The 11085-nt window shown below is 31.8% G+C and overlaps 1 protein-coding gene across 1 annotated transcript in view; it reads right to left on the bottom strand.

Annotated features, from left to right (window-relative positions):
* Nucleotides 1-667: 667 nt before the first annotated feature.
* LOC148601652 (chordin-like) overlaps nucleotides 668-11085 on the bottom strand; it is a 35179-nt gene continuing 24761 nt past the window's right edge. Inside the window, exons 12-22 of the mRNA XM_088554981.1 lie at nucleotides 10841-10997; nucleotides 10263-10492; nucleotides 9742-9855; nucleotides 8275-8460; nucleotides 7703-7796; nucleotides 6988-7151; nucleotides 6028-6133; nucleotides 5357-5416; nucleotides 4686-4783; nucleotides 4403-4496; nucleotides 668-3693 (exon numbers count right to left, since the gene is read on the bottom strand). Coding sequence (XP_088411107.1) covers nucleotides 3650-3693; nucleotides 4403-4496; nucleotides 4686-4783; nucleotides 5357-5416; nucleotides 6028-6133; nucleotides 6988-7151; nucleotides 7703-7796; nucleotides 8275-8460; nucleotides 9742-9855; nucleotides 10263-10492; nucleotides 10841-10997 — 1347 coding nt within the window. The 3' untranslated portion in view covers nucleotides 668-3649. The remainder of the gene's footprint in view (nucleotides 3694-4402; nucleotides 4497-4685; nucleotides 4784-5356; nucleotides 5417-6027; nucleotides 6134-6987; nucleotides 7152-7702; nucleotides 7797-8274; nucleotides 8461-9741; nucleotides 9856-10262; nucleotides 10493-10840; nucleotides 10998-11085) is intronic.

Raw genomic sequence — 11085 nt, 5'->3', positions numbered from 1 at the left:
AAAAGAAAGATTGTCTCTCACAAGTTCAGATGCATACATGTTCAGGACTGTGGAAAGTAATATTATTTTTAAACCATTTCGAGCCTTTATAGTCCCTACCTCATACACTCATTGAAACGTTCACGTTTCCAATTTTAACGTTCGTGCATTTTTATCATACAACGATAGAAGCGTTCGTTTATTTTTGTACTCTGATTATTTCCTTGATTCAACTGTTATTTTTATATGTTCTGCTTTTATTAATTTATATATTTTCATTTATTGCATTTTCTTTTTTTTTCTTTCGTCATTAATTGAAAATATTATCAATTTTCATCGTTTGTCTATTGTGCGTTTAAACGCACACTGTCAGCGTTCGCCTATCGTGCGTTTAAACGCACGCTGGGAGCGTTCGTTTATCGTGCGTTTTAACGCACGGTGGGAGCGTTCGTTTATCGTACGTTTAAACGCACGATAGAAGCGTTCGTTTATCTTGCGTTTGGTGAGCGTTTAGCGTGCGTTTATGTATCGTGCGTGCGGGAAACCTAAACGTCTCAAGGAGTGTACTCAGATTGGTAGCAAGTCTACATAGGCATGAAAGGATCTTTTCTTACTTATTGTAGAATGTAATTAAAAGCAATTTATCTGCTTTAAATACAAGTCCTGATAAGACAACAAAAACATGAGATGCCTTTAAATCTTTTATTTATCATTATCCAAAGAATTCAATGATACAATTCAAGTTAAGCTAATAGCATAAATTAACTTTAATACTGAAAGAACAGTTCAGCATACAAGCATGACTTATCTTCGATACAGGAAGTTCAGCATATAAGCAAGACTTAACATAGATGCTGGAAGTTTAGCATATAAGCATTACTTAACATTATTACTAGGAGTTTAGCGTTGCATACAGGCATGACTTAAGTTTGATACCGAAGTTCAGCATACAAGACTTCTTAAATTTTAAAACTTAAAGTTCAACATTCAAGCACGATTTTTTTTTATCAAAGGAAGTTCAGTAATGCATAACTTAACTTCGATATTGGAAGTTTAGCATACAAATATACCTTGACTTATCACAGACATGAACACAAATATATATATATATATATATACATAACCAATAAGTGAATTACGTTTTCAATGAAGTTTGTAGAACTTAAACCAATAATGGTTTTAGCTTACACATAACATAGTTTCCCCTCCTTTCAAGCTGTAAATCAAGGAAGAGATATAAAAATATCTAACATACCACTGATATCATTACAGAATGACGTGAAAACTCCAACAACGCTGGACCAATACCCATATAAATTATACTTTATATCGTTTTCATATTTTTTTATTTGTGTAAAATATATATAATTCTAAGTTGTTTTCGTTTCTCGTTTGAAAAAAACATAGATAACACAAAAACATAGCGAGTGAAACCTAAAAATGACAGGTTTGACTCTATAGAATTAATTCGATGAAGATGACTGACTTAACGTTTTACAAACTAAAGAAAAATGTTTATGAATTAAAAAAGAGGTTCAATATTCATGCGAGCGAGTTTCTATAAGAATGACTGCAAAGCGAAAGAAAAACATCTCTACTATGTCGTCAATACATTCATTTAATACAAATGATGTTAGCTGCTTATTTGATTACAAATATTGAGAAATTAAAGCAATGGTTTTTTTTAACAAAAGTGAAACTATTCGCAATAGTTTAAACTTGCATCTTGCTCTTTTGATTAACTAAATCAGTGTGTTTTATATCATTTAGAACAGCATTTGAAGCAAATGCTTACAAAATGTACATAAAAATGAACAGCTAAATTTGAGAAATTGTACTATGCTATTAAAATGAAAACAAAATTATGATATGTAATATACACAGTAATTTTGAATTTACAGTATTATGTCATTACAAATAATTTTATAAATAAAGACAAGTGAACTTACATGGTAAATCTGGCATTAGAACCATTTGGAAGCCAAATTTGCCATCTCAGGGTGATAAATGTGGATATCCGACATATATGTAATAAAGCACGTTACGCTGCCGAAGTGTGAATTTTCCCTTGTATCTCCTAACACATGAATCGAAATTGGCAAGTTTTAATATATGGTTAAAGACGTAAAAGTACAATTAGATCGATATGTTTATTCTAATTTTTTTTTCTTCAACCGCAACCTCTATATGCCAACAATTGCGTAAATTGTTACCAAATCATAATTATATACGCGTGTATTGAAGCGATTGTGTTCTGAAAACTTTAATCCTAATCAACAAATTATTTGCCAAAATCGTAACAAATAATACGCACAATCGTATTTGAGTGAAAAGACGTTTATAAAATGTAGTCCTCTCTTTAAAGTTTAAATACTTTTTTTCATCTGGACCACATTGCAAACAAATAGACATGAAAGTTAAGTTATATACAGAGTATCAGTAACTGTGATTCTTGAATTTGTTATCTCTTTAGTTTAAATTTGCAGTTAATATCAATGAAATTTTGACTGGAAACAAATGGCAAGTCATGTTTTTTTTTCACTATGAATAACAAACAAATCAAGGGTTATTAAATACTTAAAATCTACAAACTGAGCTCGATACAAATAAAATGTGAATAAAGAAGAGCGAGAGACTTAAACTTTCAACCCTCGCCTTTCATAGGGGGCGAATGGCGAGCAAAATTACCAACCCAGACGAAGGAACGTCAAATGCCTTTTCGAATGTTAAAGATCTTGAGATTTGTTGAGAAAAATGTGCTAATTTCAAATTTGAAAATAAATTTTATATTAATTGTATTTTTATGATAAACCAACTATCAAAATGACTCAATTACAGATTGGAGTCATAGCAACTACCACGTGGATTCGTTCCTATTATTTCACATTGAGAAAACAATACGAATAAAACAATAAAGCAAATGTTTTTGATCAAAGTATCATCATGAAATTCAAAATATCAGCAACCCTCTTCTTCTTGCACTCTCTTGCTGGACGACAATCGATAGGAACACAATAAAAATTATTTTGCATGAACTGCCCGGTTTCATAGAACAAGCGGCAACGCAATTTTCACAGATCTGTAATCAACTAAACTTTCGACCAATTTACCACCGTTAACATGAAAACTTTTGCGAAGGTAGTTTTTTTTTTCGCTACATTCGCAGTGAAAAAAATCAGCAAAAGTAGCCAAATACTATTATTTTGATAAGATGTAACTAAAAACGTTGTCAGACCACAAAATATTCTCCCACGCGAAATTTCGTCCTATCAAATTGATCATAACCCATTGCATCTGTTACCACGTTAACAGTATATCTCAATGTTAGCAAATTGAGATTTTTATCATAACAGAGTCCAGGGAAACATCTGGTGATTTGTTCAACAAAACCGGATTTAAAACTAAATACAGCGAAACCTGTCTTAACTGAGACGTATTTTTAACGAGAAGTTTGTTTTGTATAATGCATGAGTTTGGTTAGAGTATATGAAATTTAAATGGAGATCATTAATAAAAGACCTTTAAATATTGAATGATTTCGACATGTACATTTTGGCTAAGACAGATTTCACTGTGCTGCATAACGAAAGCTCTATAACAATTATGTAAACAAAGAATAACATGAGTAAACTGGAATGTTAACAATAAATAATAACAGAACAATGAGATCCTAACTGTTTTTCTTACTTCTTCCCCTGTTCTTACGATGGGACCCTGAAATGACACAAAAACATTTAAACTTTAAGGAGGTATATCTAGGGTAAGGGAAATAACTCTTGAAATCAGTTGTATGTTTGTAACACATTTAATTCACCAAAGCTGATCAAGCTTTCATTTGAAACAGAATGAAATAGATCTAAGTTACTTTGAAGCTTACATGCGATTGATGTGCAATACTGAATTCAAACGTTCCAATGATTTTAAGGGTTGTGTCCCTTACCTTAGGTCTACCTCCTTAAATGTATCTTTATCGTCAAACGAATAGAACAGAAGAATGATTTTGGTAGTTTTGAAGTCCTGTAAATATTTGTAACAAAACCATAAAAGTCTCATCTATCTTGCATCTTGAAACTCAAATACAATGAAGACGAAGGAAACAATGACAAAAACAACACACAATCCGAACGAATCATCAAAAGATACATACAAACCGAAAGAATCATCACTAAAAACTACACCCGGACCGAACGAATTAGAACCATCACAGAAAGTTGAATTTGTGATGTCCACAGAACACTAACAATAATCAGGACTTCTGTGATTATTCCGTTTAGGTCATCAAGCATTGGACCGAGGACGCTAAAAAAAACCTTAGAGCATGCCCCAGTTGAATAATCATCAGTTTGCTCCCCTTGTTAATAAATTGATTGGATAATGATTGGGTCCACTATACATTCTACCAAAACCGTTCTATCATACTTACCGGGACAATGACAACATTTCTCTACATTTTTATTCTTGGTTTTACTGCAGTCTTTTTGAGTACAATTTTTCCTTCTACACTTTACTTTTCCATTCTAAAAAAAATAAAATACATAAAAACAGGTCATTAGACTATTTAGAGCCTATAAAACCTTTCAAATAAGATGTTATACCAGTGTGTAATTTACCATGGATAATTAATTTTCCGAAGACAAAAAAACAAGAACATTGAATTCCTGAAAAAAAAAGACAAAACTGTATTTTTAAGCCTATTATAAACTTACTTTACATCTACATTTCACACATGCCACCTCTTCATTGTCTGATAATTTCGGATGCCATCGGGCTTTATGTGGGTATGTTTCTTCTCCAAACTTGCATGCTATAAATAAAAAAGATATAATTCTAATTCGATTCATTGCTCAGTACATGAAACAAACAAAAAACGAAGCACATTTTTTTGTGTTTCAAAATTGTAGTATGTTAAAATCCCCATAAATATAGAAAGTGGTCACGCTATTTAAAGTAATAATAGTTAACTTTCATTTCAAATTGCAGAAGACATTTTTTTCTGAAACATTCTCCTTCAATTCAATGTATGTGATTGTTCAGATGAAGTGTATTTTTAGCATCCAAACGTACCACATATGAGAATCATAAGCAGTGCAACATATGATTTTCATTCATTTCAGTATGCAGTATGACTATCGCATGATTAACAAATGATAATCATATGCTTTTTAATCAAATACCTTCATAAAAGAATCGTTTTTAAATTTTCAAATATGGAATATTTCTATCATTATCACATGTTCATTATCAAATAATCATCATATGTAACTTATCAAATATTTCTCATATGTAACTTATCAAATATTTCTCATATGTCCAGAAAAACAAAATGTAATGTAGCACCTTTGTTTCCGGTATCAACATGCTGTCATTTTTGACTTACATTTCCGAGTCTTCTGGTCAGCTTGTAGATCGGGGGTGTTTGATACTGTCACAGTTTCGTCTGAAAAACCAAATAAAACTAATTCAATTTAAAAAAAATAATGTACACATTTACACTGTTTAAAAAGTAAACATGATATTTTTTATGCATTTGGTCGTATAATATTTTTGCCTCACAAACAAAAGAAGTAAAGTAGGTTGTATTTGTTTCATGTAAAGTAAAAATTCAAAATTATATATACAAAAAAAAAGGAATTCAATTGCTAAAAAAGGATTAAACAAAACTGGATCAGCCTTTGAATAAATATATTAAAAGTAACTTTTTTAAATGTAAAAAAAAAACAAAGTAATAAACAATAGTCATGAAAAGATGTGATTAACTCGAAAATCAATTGAAATCTTACATAAACTTAAAAAAAAAGATATGACTTTATATTCAAACGTATTTGATTTCCGTAGGTGTTACCTTTCTGTCAAGTACACATACACACAGACATCATTTGCGCCGTTTAAAAAAAGTAGCAGTTAATGGAATAAAAAATCAATGGCGCGGGTACATGTTTTAATGATTACGGTCTACCGCCAAAAGAATGACGAAAATTAATTTTTAGGACAAAAACTACGTTTACACTACAATGCACCTTCTTTGAAGCGAGAAGCGAGAAAACATACCTGGACATGTCTGACAGCAGTCGTTTGGTTTCAGTCTGATCGCATCTGATTTTGAACAGTTAAGTGGTGGGCATGGTAACCGTTTACAGTCATAGCTACCATCAGTCTGAAATCATACAGAAGACTTTGTTAACAGTCATAAATATCATTGAAACAAGTAATCGTTTACAATTATTACTCTCGTTAGTCTGAAATCATTGAAAAGAAGTTTGTTAACAGTCATAACTATCATTGAAAAAAAGTTATCATTTATATTTATTACTCCCGTCGGTATATAATCATTGAAAAGAAGTTTTTTTACATTCACACTTTTTCCGTCTGAAATAATTGAAAAAGGTTTGTCAACAGTCATATCTATCTTCAGTCTGAAAACAGTGAAAATGTTATCGTTCACAGTCATATTTCATCGGTCTGAAATCATTGAAAAAAAATTATCGTTTACAGTTATTATTCCCGTCGGTCTGAAATCGTTATAGTTGTGTACCTCAAATCGGTTTGAAATAGTAATAACATCGTCAGTTGATAGGAACAAAGGGTCACTGTAGGTGAATGTGGTTCAATAGAACAGAGCTGTGTTTTCTTATTTTTTGTGTTTTTGTTTTTGTTTTCCTAAAACAATTTTCATCGAGTCTAGCTGGCTATTTAATGTTATTTTTCTGTTTGTTTCTCTCCTTACAATCTCTGTATTTCTTTTCATTTTCAATTTTAAAAAGATCAAAATTGTTATGCACAAGAATGATGAAGAGTGGTATATAAGACCTACATGAAATTATGATGTATTTATATGTACGATTTGCATGTAAAATCATATGTAAGCAGAAAAAAAATAGTTCACCTCTGACATGCAATACATATGTAATTTATCGTGCAATCATCATTTTCATGTGTGTCATGATATATGCGCAGTATATTTTAACTTCTGATGTATATGTCTTATTTGTTTACAAACAATGTTCTTACCATACATGAACAAACCGCACATGTAACGTAACCAAAAGGTGGTACGTAGGGATGCCACTGGGTACCAGCTGCGTGCCAACGTTTATCTCCGTCATAAAAACATGATCCAGACGTTTTGTTGGTATTCTCGTTCACTATAGAAAGTTTGGTCTTATCTGATTTATCTAAATGTGTTTTAAAAAATATGTTGAGTATTGAATACGTAAAATGAAATAAAAAAAAATGTTGATACCGGTTTTTATGCAATGGAGAAAGGGAGAAATGTGCATTTCTTCACAGAATAAGAGTTGTAAAACGACCGTTTTTTAACTTATGCCATCTTCGACCGTTGGTACTGTCATTGAGTGAGTATCTGCGGTAATCGTTCGGTATAAATGAAAAATACTTCTTGTAATATATGAACAAGTAAAAGCAAAACAAGAACATAGTTATAGTAACGATAAAAGAAAGCAAGGATACGGTGGTGTGAAGAGTTACGAAGTTTATTCAATGAATAACCAGAGGTGTACCATGAATATTTGCATTGTTAATGGGTCAGTGGGCATGCTAACGGTGGTTCAAGACATGTATGTATGTTCACCCATGAATGTTTTAATATTTTAATTTTAATTTTGTGTGTGGCATGTCAAACCTACGATAATCATTGGTACATGTACATCAGCTGCTGTATCTACCGTACCGGTTGCTACGATTCTGAATTACACTTGATGTTTACCTGTGCACCTTGGACAGCAATGACCAGGAATTTTAACTTGAGTTTTACATTTCAGTTCTGCACAAACAACAACATCACAAACTACATCTTTTCTCTGTAAAAAAAAATATGAATGAATATTCACTTGTTTTTTTTTATCCCATCATTAATATACAGGCAACTTCTTAGATATAATTTGCAATGAGGAATCTAAACTCTGATAGTCTATTCTTTATACTTGCACTAAATTTTGAATGACGTTGATTTAATACGGTGTGAGGACTTCCTACTTTTAATGCAGTTAAAATGCAAAATAAAACTACTGTCTTATTCATAAAAAAAGTTTTGTTAAATCGCAAGTACTGATATGTATATTTTGCTATTTCAAAGCGTTGATACCGGTAAAACGCCAAGTTTCTTTATTTGAGTTAGTTCAGTGCAGCGAAAAGGCTTTTCCGGTCCTGTTCATTTTTTTTATTACATTTTACACAATAATGATAACAGATTTTATGACACAGTGGAGTGATGCATTTAAGACATTAGATCCGGAAATGTTCATTAGGTCGGCGGAGAAGATTGCCTGCTCTTCATACCTGACATGTACATGTGTAACAGGAATCATTTCCAACAGGTATCCAGGTAGATCCATCCTTGTAGATCCTCCCTTCATAGTTACATGACCTATCAGGGTTTCCTCCGGCAGGTTTGTAACCTTCGTCTAGTAACATGTTGTAATTGTTCCCATTATGTTTCTGCCAACATGTGTTCGATATGCTTAGCTAAAACGTAAAGGTTACAGTGTAGAATTCATTACCTAAAACTATATAAGTTTTTTAGCCATCGTAAATATGTATATGGCTCATAAATCCCTATACAAGTATTACGGTTTAAAAGTACTAAATACGTTTTATGAAATTCATTTGGTAAGCATAAGATTACTATTCTAAAGCATGTTAAAAGTTGAATTGGTTTTGTTTATTAAGGTTGCACTATAGTGTTTACTTTTATTCATATATAATTTGGGTTTAATACTTCTAAATGTCTTTGTATTTAAAACCTTAATGTTTCATTGATAATAATTCATCGGTTTGTAAAATCGTTGACCCAAACACAACTTCAATGAAGTGTTAGCGCGCTTCATTTCCAAACATGGCATGCCATCGGTCAACGCTTTTACAAGCCGATGAAACATAAAAAATGGAACATTTTTAAAAGCAGCAATCCAGCTAAGAATCATGCAAAATGTGATTCATGGGTAAAAAGCCTACATATTTTTATTTTGGGTATTTTGTTTGAACTGCCATAGTCTACAGAAATTAACATTTAGTTTTTCATATAACCCGTGCTCTTAGGAGATAAAAATTATAAAGAATGCACTTTAGATTTCAAAATTAAGGGAGATAACTCTGTAAATGGCACTCAACTACAATAGAATCTATTGGATTTTCAATGTTGATTATCTCCTAAGAGCAGGTAGATTTGAATGAATAATTACACATTTCATAGTATAAACCCATAAAACGACTTAATTACAAAAATAAAAATATGTACCTTTTTGGAGGGTGTATCTCATTTTTCAGATTGTGCATGATTCTTACAAAGACAGCTATTTTATTCTTATATTAATTACATTCTATATGTTTCTCTTACTTTGTTTCTATTTTATTTTGGATGTTGACCATAAGCAATACACAGTGATCTATGAGAAATGGTCCACTGAATTGTGGGCGTGATGTATATACATAGCTCGAAGATTTGATTCAACATCACGTGTAATGCCGATTATCCAATGAGATTAGCGTATTTTGAATAATCTCGTAATAATCTTGAATTATAGGCAGTGTAAATACTGCGTGAGTCGAGATGTACTGAGTAGTCAAATGCAGTCCCTTTAATTCATTTATTTATTTTTTTTCTGGGGTGTTACTGTTGAGATTTGAGAAAAACGTCCACTTTAATTTCGTCAGTAAGAGCAGTGATCATATAACCTTAAAAATTCCTGCTCTACTTGACATTGATCTGAATAGTTTAAAAGTCATATTTAATTAATAAATGCTCACATTTGAATATATACTGCCTTTATTGTGTCCAACAACATCTATTTGAATAAATGATGACCCTTCGTCGAGACTCTGGAACACCTCTCTAGATATATCAGAAATACGACCGGTTGCCTGTAAATACATACAAGAGTTATCGTTCTTGATTTGATTTTTGTGGGAGATAATTGAAAATTTGTCTCAAAAATACAGAAAAGATTATGGTCACGAAAAGAAATAGCACATGTAGACCTAAAAGACCTAAAACGTTTTATTCTACACCAGGAACCACCTGAGTTCTACTACATGTATATAGTCAATAGTCAGTGTCGGAATTGTAATGGACTGGTACTCAATGCAACGGCACATCAAACCATTCTGATTTGTCACAGTGGACATTATTTTTTTTCCTTTTCTGTTCCATCTTACATGTATATTGTAATAGAAAAAAAAAGTTATATAAGTCCTTTGCTGAAAAACTTTTACAGTTCAATCCTGTAAATTGAAGTGTCTGGATCCGCCCCTGAAATGTTTGTACTTACTATTCCATTTCTAAAATCTGTAATAATAATGGTATAGATGGCGTTTTCACTAAGGGAAGCAGCTGTGTCATATTTTCCAGTGATAAGGGCGGTAACCGTTGTGTGGTCCCTTAATCCTGATAATAATATCTGGTAATGGAGAACACAGCTCTCTGTTACAGCTAGCCAAGCATGTCCAGCTACCCCTGTGGGCTTCGTTGTTGGTCGTGATGATAGGATAAAAGGTAGATCTATGATAATGATGAAGATTATAGGAAGGTTATATTAACATTATGCAAATATTTGTTAAACACTCCAGGTAAGAATCATGCAAAATGTGATTCATGGTTGGCAAGCGTACATATTTTTATTTTTTGATATTCTATTTAAAATGTTATAGTTAACGAAAATTAACATGTGGCTTTTCATATAACCAGAGCTCTTAGGAGATAAAAAGTACATAGAATGTTCTGTAGAATTCAAAATTATGGGAAGTACCTCAGTAAATTAGACTAAATTACAAGGAAAACTGTTTGTGTGTATAAGTAAAAGAGGAAACTCCAGTATTTATAACGATACTTAATAATTACAATGTTTACCTCTTAGAATATTTATGGTACTGTCAAACTCTGTATGTTCTATTTTTCCCCTCAAAGCACTAATCTGTCTGTAGGATGTCCCAACATTGATGAATAATTTGCCTGTCAGGAACATAGCTAGGTCTTTGGCTGTTGGTTTCTTGAATATACCCACTGCCTATAAAAGAAATGTTTATTCATCAATTTATGAATATATTACTCAATTTATTAAGTAGCTGTCTTTGTAAGAATCATGCAAAATCTGA

The sequence above is a fragment of the Perna viridis genome, chromosome 12 (genome assembly GCF_037379345.1).
Source record: "Perna viridis isolate PV_CMFRI_1.1 ecotype Kerala chromosome 12, ASM3737934v1, whole genome shotgun sequence".
Classification (NCBI taxonomy): domain Eukaryota; kingdom Metazoa; phylum Mollusca; class Bivalvia; order Mytilida; family Mytilidae; genus Perna; species Perna viridis.
This window is presented reverse-complemented; position numbering and strand designations above follow the sequence as displayed.